This window comes from Trachurus japonicus, chromosome 7 (genome assembly GCF_045865225.1).
Source record: "Trachurus japonicus isolate A0001 chromosome 7, Traja_1.0".
Classification (NCBI taxonomy): domain Eukaryota; kingdom Metazoa; phylum Chordata; class Actinopteri; order Carangiformes; family Carangidae; genus Trachurus; species Trachurus japonicus.
In genome coordinates, this window is record NC_140913.1 from 4,673,512 (window position 1) to 4,687,127 (window position 13,616).

The following is a 13,616-nucleotide window of genomic DNA, read 5'->3' on the forward strand; positions in this document are numbered from 1 at the left end:
GGGCCACAAGAGGGCGCTATGACACCATAGCGACCAGGGCAGGCCCCGGGCTGCGTTCACTGTACCCCGTTTCATCTGGATTTTTAGGTCGCATGCACAAGGAAAACAGTAGTAGCTAGGCCTAGTAGTTCTCTGAAACACGAGGCCACCACCACCACATTCTCCTCAAAGGCAAAGACAGTTAAAAAGAGGAGCAGCAGCTTTACACACCAGAGGCACTTCACCTTTGGCCTAGTTCACAGCCTACATTACCCATAGGTCCACACTCACCAGTACTCAGCGGGTTGAAGACTGCATATTACCTTTAGTACCGTGATTTACTAAGGGTTAGCTCCTAATAATGAAGTGAAAAGCAAAGGGACGCTCCACTGAGACCAGCGTCTGAAGATAGAGAAGTCAGAGGACCGTGTACATGTAGCTACAGGAAGACTGCAATACCCACAGTTCCGTGCGGTGCGGGGCTTCAGTCTCTCTATAGGCTACCGTTGACCAGCAGGCTGTCAGGCTGCAGGAGGAAGGTGAAGTTGAGGTAAATGTTTCCCCGTGGTGTTTGACTGAGCTCCCCAGTTACCGTCGTGTCTGAATGTGTGAGCCGGGGCTCGGAGGGCAACAGGCCGGGTTGTGCTGGTTCAACCACAGCTCAGTGTGTACAAGTAGCCGTGTTGGTTGGCTAGTCGGACTCCAGCACCGGGAGCACCGGGGGCACCGGGACAGGCAGACAGCTGTCATTGACCGTCGGTGCAGCTGCTGAGACTCGGTGCAGCTAAACACGGCTGCTCACATGTTCACTAAACGGTCTGTGGTTTTATTCCACCACAAATGAAGTCGCATGTCTGTGTCCGAGCCCAGTGGAGGTTGGCTAGCAGCTAGCCGCTAACGTCAGCTAGCTGCTACATAACTCTAACGTTGACCTGAGGCACTGGGGTGAAACGTAACAACCAGTTAAATGCTGGGGTAAATAAAGATGCTGGTTCAGGTGATGCTATTCTCACACGCTGCCCAGTCTTGACCAGAGGTAAACTGCTCCAGTACAGTAACATGCAAAAGTTTGGGCACCCCTGGTAAAATGTCTGTTATTGTGAACAGTTAAGCAAGTGGAAGATGAAGTGATGAAAGTCAAACATGAAACACTCTTTTGCAATATTTTAAACAAAGCAGCAGCCTGCAAAAGAATGGGAAAGCCAGGAGACTTGAGCTCTCAGATAACTTAAACCATAAGGTATCAGACAAGATATTTACTATTTACACCGTGATAGTTTCCAAGGGGGGGGGCTACTGGCTATGCTGGGTGGCCCAAACCTTTGCTGTGGGTCCTTTTCCTTTTCTGTCATTTTGAAAATGTAAAAGATTAAAATACAAAATAAAATTATAGCTGCTGCGCAGCGATGGGTCGGGTCCGGGCTACTTTTGGGCAAATTTAGGCAATTCTGAGCAACAAACAGGAGAATAGGAAGACAAGACAGTTGACCTTATAATGTCCAATTTGCATCAGTTGAGGATTGAACCCACAACCTCGGGAACCAAAGACCATTGTCTATCGCACTGAGCTAATTGACAAGTGGCAGATCAATAGTGGCTTCACAAATTGTGTAAGCCATTCACTGTCGTGTAGGCAGAAAAAGAAAAATCAGTTTTTGAGGTAAAATAATGATATGTATTTGTCAAACATCTACTATGAGTCTAAGATGTTAGGAGCCTTCGCACATAGTCCAGTCCAAGCTATTTGGATTTTTAAACTTAGAAGCTTGCTGTGATGCCACCATTAGGACAATTGTCTTGTGTTTCATGTTGAGGACATTTGACATTTTGATCTGTCATCATCATCATCATCATCACCCTGGCTGGGTCTCGAACTCACAACCTCTGACACCAAGAACCAGCGCTTAACTCAGTGAGCTAATTATCTGGAAGTGAGACCTGCTGTGTGTCTTCTCAAATAGACTCAGGGAGTCAGTGTCCGGGCAGCTGTTGTGAACGCAGATTTCTGTTATCTAAACAAAAATCTGTTAATACATAAATTGCATTTAGACAGCAAAATAGCTTGAGGACATGTGACATTTGATCTGTCATTATCATCATCACCCTTGCTGGGTCTCGAACTCACAACCTCTGACACCAAGAACCAGCTCCTAACTCGCTGAGCTAATTAGCTGGTGGTGAGACCTGCTGTGTAGCTTCATTTATCCACTCAGGTGAGCCAGTGCCCGGGCAGCTGTTGTGATGAAATGGTCAAAATGTCAATAATTCAGTCATCTAAACAAAAATCTGATAATACATAAATTGCATCTTGACAGCATGGAAATGTTGGTGATTTGTTTTTAATGATAAGTGTTTTGCTTCATAAGAGAAAATATGATGTTTATAAATTCCACACTCACATTGGCTGCAGTTGTTCCCATGAGAGCAGAATTCAAAATGTTCTAGAAAATTCAGTTTTTGAGATAAAATTCTGATATTTGCCAAACTTCATCAACCATGACTCCAGAATATTGTCATTTTTTTTCAGGAAGATTGAAAATGTATTTAGCAAGAATTTGATGGTATATGTTTACAGTACTGTTTACAGTCAAACGTTTTCATGCACTGTAGGCTCAATTTTTGCTTAATCAAAAATCCGAGAAACAAGTTTTGTGGAGGACAGTCTGGAGATGCTCTGTAGCAGGTTTGGTGTCAATTGAGCAAAAATTGTGGGAGGAGATACATTTTAAAAGTTTTACAGTTATTGAAAAAAACAGAGTGATGGACTTCATAATTTGTAATAAGTGTAAGTGGACAAAAGTTTCAGCAGTATTGAGGCTACATTGTGGTGAAGTTTCAACACTGTAGCATCTACCGTTGGTTTGGTAGGAATTTTTAAAGTTTTTAAATTTAAACGCTTATTGTGCCCCCCCTAGGAGGGGGGGGCACATGTCCTTGGAGTTGAGTGAATCTGGCATGGGGTCGGATGTTTCTGTGAAGTTTGGTGAGTTTTCGCCCATGGGAAGTATGACTTCCTTGGAAGAAGAAAGAAAGAAAGAAAGAAAGAAAGAAGAAGAATTCCTAGGAATACAATAGTGTCCCGGCAGCTTAGCTGCCCGGACCCTAAATATATAGTTTAAAATATTGTAAAAGAGTGCATGTTTAACCTTCTGCCTTTTGGAGATCATTTCATCTTCTCCTTGCTGAACTGCACATTAACAGACATTTTGACCAGGGGTGCCCAAACTTTTGCATGTCACTGTAAGTGAAATGAGTACAGCCTTTTTTTTTTAACTTAAGTTAAATGGTTGTCTTAAAAAAATTAAAGTATTAAAAGGTATGTAAGGTAAGTAACAGTAATAGTAATCAATTTCAAATCAAATCAATTTATTTATAAAGCACATTTAAAAACAACCAAAGTTGACCAAAGTGCTGTACAGTTCAGTGAACACAAAATTACAAACAAGGTACAAAATACAGAATAGCCATGGCTGGGACAGCCAGAATGAAAAATGACACACACTTGAGACCATCAGGGACATTTAAAGGCCTGGGAAAACAAAAAGGTTTTTAGATTTGCCTTAAAGGCAGCTGCAGAGGAGGAACATCTGATTGAAATGGGTAGGCTGTTCCATAGCCTTGGGGCTGCAACGGCAAAGGCACGATCACCCTTTCCTCGTAGCCTAGACCGGGGAACGGTCAGGAGCAGTTGGTTCGAGGATCTAAGAGTGCTTGGGTTGGAAAGGGGGGAGAGTAGGTCACAGATGTATTGGGGGGCCAGGCCATGTAGTGCTTGAAAAACAAATAAAAGAACTTTAAACTCTGTCCTGTACTTGATGGGGAGCCAATGAAGGGATGCTAGTATGGGTGTTATGTGTTCTTGCCTCCTAGTTCCTGTTAGCAATCTGGCAGCAGAATTCTGAACCAATTGTAAGCGGGATAGAGATGACTGGCTAATATTACTAGTAATGACTAGTTGTAAGTTAAATTCATTGCCATATTGTTCCACATCTAGTCTGAAACAACATCCTACTGAAGCACTGACAGAACATGAAGTTACCTTAAGAAGTGAACATATTGAATGAAAAGCATGTTGAAATATGGATGCAAACAACTACAGAGAGTCAGAGACACAAAGTACAAAGAAGATGAAATACACACAAACTGAGTGCTGAGTGAACTAGGTCCAGTTTAGCACAAAGCTACATTGTAAACTTCTTGAGGTTCAGCTGTATCTAAACAGCTAATTGAGTCAGGTACTGAGTGACAGGGCAACGGCCCCGGTTTGACCCACAACCTCAGTGAGTCAAGGTACCTTGGCTTGAAGTCGTCGAACAACTTCAACCTGTGTTCAGTTTTCCTTTGGTCATTTGTCCCTATCTCTGTGCTGTGTCAGGTTAGTGTGTGTGGATGTAGTGTCTGTGGAGAGCTGTGATGCCCCTGGACGTCAGATGGCCGTTCCCACAATGCCCTGCCTTGTCATGGAGGATCTCCAGCTCACTGATCATGGGCATGGTGGGCTCCTATTCCTACTTCTGGACCAGTGAGTTGGATTTTACACATGTGCACACTGACACACACAAACACACACACAACAGTAAGTTACCACTTCCTTACTCCTTGTGGTTTTTCTGCTCTCCCTCCGTATTCAGAGTACATGAACTGTTTGACGGTCCACAACAACGAGGTTTTGTTCAACCTGATTGACCATAGACCATCTGACACGCCCCTCATCACGCTGTCCAATCACCAGTCCTGTATGGATGACCCACACATCTGGGGTAAGGAGGACAGTCACACAATCTGAAGCACACCATCCTTTCACTCAGGGTTGCCAGGTCTGCGGTTTTCCAGTGGAATTAGGTTTATATGAATAATGCTTCTGCATAAAGATTCATATTTTGAATGACAAATGTCCTGCCAAACTGACTCCAGATCAGCATATACCCACATGCGACACCTGCATGCCCACAGACACTAATAATAGTAAATAGTAAATACACAGCCTACTTACATATGTACTGTAATGAATAAAATATTGTGAACATCTGATCTGAAGTAGGGCTGGTGGTAATTATCGATAATTATCAACAAAAAAAAAAAAAAAGTAAGCCCCAGCCGTTTTATGCTATTGCTTAATGACCTACTTTTAAAGGAGAATTCCAGTCATTTTTGACCCCTAAATCGTTGTCCTGATGGTCACCCAGTGTTGGGGGGAGCAAAAAACCCGACTAAAATTGATGCAGGCAAACCGGAGTTACACCATGGCTAGACACCGGCACTTGGGATAGTGACAACACTAACCCATGGGGGCAATTCTTTCAACCACAACAAACACTCAGAAAACAATCAAATATCTATGGTACATGACTGGAATCCTTAGAGTCACCCCTGAACTCATATAGTGTCCAGTAGAAACAGTATAAACTTGGTGTTTATGCCGGGTAGCCATGGTGTAACTCCGGTTTGCCTGCATCAATTTTAGTCGCGTTTTTTGCTCCCCCCAACACCGGGTGACCATCAGGACAACGATTGAGGGGTCAAAAATGACTGGAATTCTCCTTTAATTAAGAACACACAAACACTGAATTCAAATTGAACTCTTTATTCAACCACCTTTTTACAATAACTGAAAAGTTGTAAAAAAAAAAAAAAAAAAAGAAATCAAATCAAATCAGTGACCTGACTGACGTCATTAAATATTGATAAATATAAAGAATAGACTAAAGTGACCTGACACCAGAAAATATATATTTTATACCAGCTAAATAAATATTTCAATAATCTCTTGATGAAAATAAATAGAACAAATAAATAGAATGGCTTTTTTGGTGGGAATAGCACACTACCAATTATAGGTAGCTCAGAAACTGGTAGGACGAGGCTACCATGTAGACAAACTGTAGGCAAAAATCAGCTCACCCTGGTTCAGCCTAGCATCACTACGGGCTTTACAATGCATCATCTGGTTGGAAAAAAGTTAGTTTATCTGGGACTAACCAGCTCACTCAGCACTCCTCCACACAGGCAGGCTCTGCAACGCGCTGTATCACTCCGCCTCTTCCACACACCGCTGATCCAAACAGCTGTTAGGCGGAGTGATGCAGCGCGTCGCAGAGCCTGCTTACTGTACGTGGAGCAGTGCTGAGTGAGTTGGTTAGTTCCAGATAAACAAACTTTTTTTACATTTTTACTTTCTATCGTACTCTTGAACTGGTGTATTATTTAGAAACGGGACTTCTCATAGGCGGTGTAAGTTTGCTGATTAATCGTCTGTGTCTCGGTGTGTGCCGGTATTTCTCAGTGGGGGGGAGCAGAGAACTTTCTACTGCAGATATTATACTTAATGGCCATTTGTAGCCCATACAACCCCACTTCAAAGAAGCTGAGCTATCCCTTTAAGCTACATGATAGGTTATAATGAAAAAGGAAGGGAAACAATGTTTTTCTATCAAACTTTTTATTGACCTGTTTTTTTTCCCATCGCACCACGCGTCTATCGATCGATATATATTGTTATCAATTCATCATCCAGGACTAATCCAAAGTATGGTGTTCTATCTTATATTTCAATTTCTGATAAAGTACTGTAAATTACATGAGGCCTTTTTTGGACCTATAGGTGAAAGAACTGTTTTCGTGAAAATTGCCTTCAATGTTTATGGGATTATTTTATAGATATTATAGTACATTTTGCAATAAAAACAATGCTGTTGGACTTTAAAAGTGACATAATGTTTTATGGGCATATTTTGAGTTCTGGTATTTGGCTGGTATTGAGTTGCTGTTTGGCTGCTTTTGCCTCACAGACCTGGCAACCCTGCTTTCACTCTGCAGCATAAGAAATACTTTTCTTTTTCTTTTTTTGCGGCAGGTGTTCTGAAGTTCAGACATTTGTGGACCTTCAGAAAGATGCGTTGGTGAGTTAAATCATTAATAAACCCCTTTCACTCAGAAATTGTAGAAAATAGTGTTGTGTGTTTTTTTTGGATAATAAGATCCTTTGACTGGACAGGACACCGGCAGCATCGGACATCTGCTTTACAAAAGAGCTGCACTCAAGATTCTTCAGCCGAGGAAAGTGTGTTCCCGTCTGTAGAGGTCAGCGTCGCACAGTCGCTCAAATTCATCCCCAACTTTGTATCACAGTCTGTGTTAATGGAGCGTTGTGTTGATGTTTAGGTGATGGCGTTTACCAGAAAGGCATGGATTTTGTTCTGGAGAAACTGAACCGAGGAGAGTGGGTGCACATTTTCCCAGAGGGTATGTTAACCTTCCTGATCCCACCGTCTTCTGTGACGTTTAATTCCTCCACACCACTGACAGCCAGAGGCATGTTGTTTTCAGGCTGTCTGTCCGTCAGTATGTCAGTAATACCTCGGCAGAGCTAATCAAACATGGCACAAACCTTTACCAGGACTCAGGGATGAATTGGTTAGAAGCCAAAGGTCAAGGTACCTATGACCTCATTAAACACAGTCAGGGGCGCCGAAAAGGGGGGGTAAAGGAGACGGATTCTAGGGGCCCATGATGGAGGGGGGCCCAAAGAGGCCCCTAATGATGATGAAATGATAATACAGAAAAAATAATATGACGCTAAGTTATTAACTAACATATAATCACAAATATTTTATTCAATGTCCTGGTAACAATAACTTTATTTGTTTTGGAAACATCAACGCCTGCAGGGCCCCCCCTTTCCCCCTTCTATTTCTGTAAAATGGTTCAGTCCGCCTGGATCAGCTGCAGGTAGCGCACCGGCGCTTTGCCACAGACAGCGCCACAGCAGCAAGGAGGCAGAGAGGCAGTAGACTGCCTCAAAAATCAGGCAGCCAAAAACGAAAAGAAAAGAAATTAAGAGAGAAGGAGTTGAAGGGTCGACAATATGTCACCCAGTATTCCCCCCCAAAAAGGTGGGTTGTTGTGGATAGTTATGGAATATTAACTTTGTCCCTGTCTGTGGTCTATAAGCTAGCTCACTTTTCTCACCATGTTAGCTCAAGAAAACTCTGGATTTTTACATTTCACTGTTATTTTAGTTAAATAATCAATCCAGTCAAACATTTATCAAGCTGTTCTTATTCAATTAGTTGACCTTCCCTCTGTCAAAATGATGCCTGATTCTGAACAGAGTCAAGTGCACCAGCAGCAGCAGCAACAGCAGCTGTCTGTCAGCCCACAACTTCCCCTGCCCCAGAACCAGCCCCAGTGCCCCCACATGAGGAAGGAGGTTAGCAGCTGTGTGTGTTGAAATAATAATAATAATAATAATAATAATACATTTTACTACAGTCTCTAAACAATACAAAGCTGAATCTGTTATGGGAAAGATTAATTAAAATGAATGAAATAAAAATCATTTTGAACCATTTTAATGGTTCAAAAAGCATAAGCCCTTCTAAAAAATTAAATAGAACACGTGCAGTAAGAACAGAGGAGAAAATCTGTGGTGTGTGCAGGAGACTGGGGTGACTGCTCTCAGTCCAATCTGAGAAGTTCACATGTTGGTGACTATGCTATTAGTTATATTATAGGAAATACTATATAATTGTATGTAATGTATGTCATGTACACTCTACAGAGCCAGGTCCAGGACCCTCTTCTGGTTTGTCAGGGAGGAATGTGGAGGAAGAGGTGGAAGAGGGTACAGATGAAAGTGAGAGCGCAGAAACACAGGTGACAGAGAGTGAGGACGAAGATGTTGAAAGTAATTCAGAGGAGGATGGACTGAATGAGTGTACAGAAAGAGTCAGGAAGACAACAGAGAGGCAGGAAGAAAAACAAACTGATGTTGAGGTATTTGAAAGGGAAGAAGATAATCTGACTGACGACCCTGGTTTCTGGCCAGCAGATTTTACTGATCATTGTTTATTTCCTATTTAAGAATCAGTGTTGCAGCAAATAAATTAATCAAAAATGAATTCTATACATGTCAACTGTCATGTTGTTCTTCTTTCACAAATATGGTAATGATAAAAATACCATTAAAATGCATAATTGTATGTAAAATAGCATCAAAAAATGTTGCCGCTGTGTTGGGGGCCCTGTAAAGATTCTTTTCATGGGGCCCAAAATCCCTAGCGGCGCCCCTGAACACAGTCTTGGTCTGGTGAACACATTTTTTTTTAGATTTTGGTAATAATATTCACCTGGACCTGAGGACAAACTGATTAGAATTTGGTCGATATGACCTCAGAAAACACTGTTTTGGCCTTATGAATGCAACATAGATAGATAAATAGATGAAACTTTATTCATCGCCGAAGGGAAATTCATCAATCAACATCTGCAGAACACCTTCAAATTTTACATAAATGTCCACGTGGACTAGAGCACAGAATTTCACACAGTTATTATTTGATATGATTCTGTTGGTGTGTAACTTAAACTAGGCTGACTGGCAGAAACATACAGTACGAGCTCAAGACAGTAATTCTGGTTGATTTAGTTTTAATCATAGAGGAAACTTCATTTCTGTCTTTTTTCTTGTTTTAACAGGCAAAATCAACATGACTGAAGAATTCATACGATTAAAATGGGGTGAGCGCAGCACAAGCACAAGAGTACAGTAGACGATTGAAAGATGAATGTGGAGGAAAACCTACTTTTGTAATTGTGTATATTGACCCTTTGCACTGTGAAATTGTATTAATGTTGAAGTTATTCTGTTACTGAAGCTCGGCGTTAAAATGTCTGCTTTGTGTTGTAGGTGTGGGTCGGTTGATAGCAGAGTGCTCGCTTAATCCAATTATCCTGCCGCTTTGGCATGTGGGTGAGTAGCCCACCATACCAGTACATAGCACACATGTGAGCACACTGACCCTCACATTCACTGCTTTATTTATGAAAACTGTGTCAGCTACTCCCTGATGACATGTTTCAGTAGGTTTTCTTTAGGGAATTTGATCAGTCTTTTTTCACAAATTGCCCCCATGCACCTGCAGTCACTATGTTTATATCTAGTGAAGCAAAATATTGTTAAATATTTACGTATGTTTAATAAAGGTAAAGCTACCAAGAACTAGTATGATTGTGCCAAGAGTCACAAACAGAGAATTAAGTATTGATGCACACAACACATTGGTGTTTGACCTTTGAAGATATGAACAAAATATTATATTAGGATTATTTTCATATAATTATTATATTATAAATGTATCACCAGCCTTATAGAAACCTTATCCTTTCAAACCATTTAGAAAATGACTGGAGAAACCCATGTGCAGTCAGCAGAGAGGACAGTCCATCACTGCTGACTGATTACTTCATATAAAAACCAAGCAACCGTCTGTCTCTCCGCTCTGCTTTTGTCTCAGGTTTAAATGATGTTCTGCCAAACGTGACCCCCTACATTCCTCAGACTGGCAAGGTAGAGACACTCACGCCCAACTCCTGTGATTATCTTACATCATATTTATCATGGTGTTTTGTCTGTAACTCCAACTGGTGGCCTACTTTCAGAAAATCACAGTTCTGGTGGGGAAACCATTCAGTGTGACGGACCTTGTTGAATCCCTCCGAGCTGAAAACAAGAGCCAGGTGAGGACAGGACATACTTCGCATTCACACAATAAAGAGAGAACCATATTTCATAGTGAAGTTTAAGTGTCTCAGGTTCATGATCTCTGGATAACAGATCTCTTATGTTACTCAGACAAAACAAAGCAGTTGGAGATGTCACAGTGGACTCTGGGAACTGGTGTTTTTAGTTTGTGTTGTATTTATTATGTTTATTGCACGCACCACAGTTGAGTAGCACAGAAATGTTTGTTCTGCTGAGCCACATATGCAGATTATTTACGTGCTCTTTAACATGTTTCTTATCTAACTTTTTGTTTCAGGTGGAGATGAGAAAGACCTTGACTGATTTCATCCAGGCAGAGTTTCGGAGCCTTAGAGCCCAGGCTGAGGCCCTCCACGGGCAGCTACCCACTAAGTCCTGAGTCCCAGCCGTCCTGTTTTTACACTCCTCACAGCCAAACAGACTGATGATCTTTTACCCTACAACTCAGGGTAATACCTTCGATACAGGACTTACCTCAATTCTTGGTATCCATTCTTGTCCTTTACATGGCTGGAGCACCCACAGCTCCACACGTCAGATCCACCAAGTCATAACAAACTAAAGAGCATTTTGGTTTTTAAGCTGTGTTGTGTTAACAATCAGCTAAGACATTCTGTAAGTTTCGCTCCTTTGTAATTCAGCCGTTGTGTAAAAGCAGGCTTATGTTTTTACTTGATTTAGCAAAGTCAGTAGCTGGAATAGTTTCCAGCTCACTGCCATACAAGGGGATTAACAGTTTAGATGGCAAATAGATGAATTATAAGTTACTTGAATTCTTACCAATCAATGCTGTGTAATGGTTGTGCAGCCAGTGACTGAAGTGGTCCGGCAGACTGAAAGATGTTGAATGTTTGTTGCTTCTAATCTCAATTTCTACAGTATATTGCCCTTGAATGGCCATTGTTAATATAGTATTGTTTTACTAATTTAACCAGCTGATTTTCAGCTGTTGTGTAACTGGTACCATCAGATATTTGAGGGTCCAACGAGTTGCGTCAATTATGGACGATTCTGGCCTCATCACTTGCGCCTAAAACTAACTTTCAGTGCCACTACAGGAAGTAGTGTATTCCTTATATTGAGGGAAAAGAACGGCTGTGTAAACATCAGATTTTTATGCAGGAGGCTGGATGGGGATGATATGGAACTGAAGCTACTGGATAACATGGTACATGATAACATAACATGGGGTGAGGTCCCTGAACGGTCACTAAGCAACTTGTACATCAGTTTACGAAGTTTAAATGAAGACAACCACCATGGACCTTTAGCAACTTCCATCTTATTTCATGCTGCACTCAGCATGAATATTCGTCCACATACAGTAGCATCATGAAAGAGTGAGTGGAGTTGGTTAGTTGTGGAGGTAGAGGTGTGGAGCTGGTCACATTCAGATCTCCACCACTCCATTTTGTTCCAGTTTTCCCTAAGACGTTTAAAACCACCCAGGAGCCACAAGTGTCATATAGATTAATTTCTGATGCTCTAACAGTCAGTACTAACCTCAGCCATGAATACTGTAGGTCATTTCTTGTGGCTACTTCACAATAAAAGCCCACCATGTTTTGCTACTCTTGATGTGGTGCAGCGGTACTTGGAAATGTTGGGTTAGCATTGACACCAACTTGATCATGATGTGATACAGTTTTTTTTGGGAAGTGAACAGTAAGGCCAGATTTGGTAACATAAAGCTGCAATAACACCAGACTTGAAAGACATGAAAGCATGAAAGCATAATTTCCGGTGAATTCCTCCTGCATGTGAAGGCGATTTAAACCAAATGAAGGATTGTTGGAGTCCACAACTGGAATTAAAGCCACTGTGTAGAGTGGCAACCACGCAATGTAAATTTGTATTAGCAATAGTCAACACACACACAGATAATGTAGAAAGCAAGATCCTTCTTTTAAACAAAAAAGGCATTGGATTTAAAAAAAAAAAACAGTGGCTGACCAGAATTCAGGGCTTTACAGAATCGTCCAATACTGAGGTTGTTCTTGTAGGGGACACGGGTTGCATAACATTGTACTGTTACCTCACTTCTAGGAGAACACAGAGATGTTGTTTGCTGAAATACTAAATATTAGTATGCAGTGTGCTCCTCTGTGCATGTACATATGGACTGATACAGAATCATACTTTATAATCTACAGGAGAAGGTCAGGACAATACTTTCATAGCAGCAAAAGTGATTGTGGGGATATGACAATGGTAAATGTACCATTTTGTGTTTTGCTTTTATTAGATCCTCAGAGCTTTAAACCAGTTGACTGCTCAGTCGTATGTCCCTAACATCACCATGTCCCCTGTTCTCTCTGTATACCTCCCCAGTTCAAATTATTTCTTAGTGATGTAGATGATATCTTTTTTTCCCCCAACTATTACAATGCAAGGTTTTCTGCTGATCCTCTCAATGTGTGAATGCTATCACAGATGTGTACAGTATAATAACTTATTTTATCCCAGAGATCAATGGCTTTTATAAGGGAGAAAAGGCCATGGCTAAGTGATCTGTTTTCTTTCTTACAAATGTATTGCCTTATTGTGATAACCACTCTTTTCCTACTGTAAGTGAATGCCAATAAAGTATTTGACTTTTCTAAATTTTAACAGCCTGCCCTTTCCCTGGTGAAAGCACTGCATCCCGTTGGTTGGTCATGTCGGTCCACTCTTGACACAAGATCCTATCTAAAACTGACAAACAAATGTACATTATACACATCAACTATAAATGTTATCTTCTTAAGTTCTATTACATTTTTTGTCACTGATTTGCAGCTAATAATCCTCTGCAGAGATCCCTCATGAGGAAAGATCCCAAGAGGGAAAACTAGGCACAAAACTATTTAAGAGACACAAAACAGTTTTAAATATAGATGCCAAACAACAAGACTCAAAATGACTAAAAGGACACATGATGCACATGAGCATGATTTGACACAAACTGACAACAGAGACCAGAAATTATTTAATTAAATAAATAAATAAAACTAACAAAAAAAGACAGAAAGTGTAAAAAGAAAAACAGATGTATACAGACTCTAAACAGGCAAAGCCAACAAGACAAAACAAGTAAAAATAGATATAAACCCTA

The 13,616-nt window shown here is 41.0% G+C and overlaps 1 protein-coding gene across 1 annotated transcript; it reads left to right on the plus strand.

Annotated features, from left to right (window-relative positions):
• The first annotated feature begins 262 nt into the window (after positions 1–262).
• tafazzin (tafazzin, phospholipid-lysophospholipid transacylase) lies at positions 263–13,132 on the plus strand. The gene is made up of 11 exons (XM_085780848.1): positions 263–529; positions 4,355–4,501; positions 4,611–4,739; positions 6,833–6,878; positions 6,974–7,059; positions 7,141–7,221; positions 9,457–9,498; positions 9,668–9,730; positions 10,275–10,327; positions 10,420–10,497; positions 10,800–13,132. Exons 2-11 carry the CDS (start codon positions 4,393–4,395, stop codon positions 10,899–10,901), a joined length of 789 nt encoding a protein of 262 aa, XP_085636974.1. The 5' UTR covers positions 263–529; positions 4,355–4,392; the 3' UTR covers positions 10,902–13,132.
• Positions 13,133–13,616: the final 484 nt, after the last annotated feature.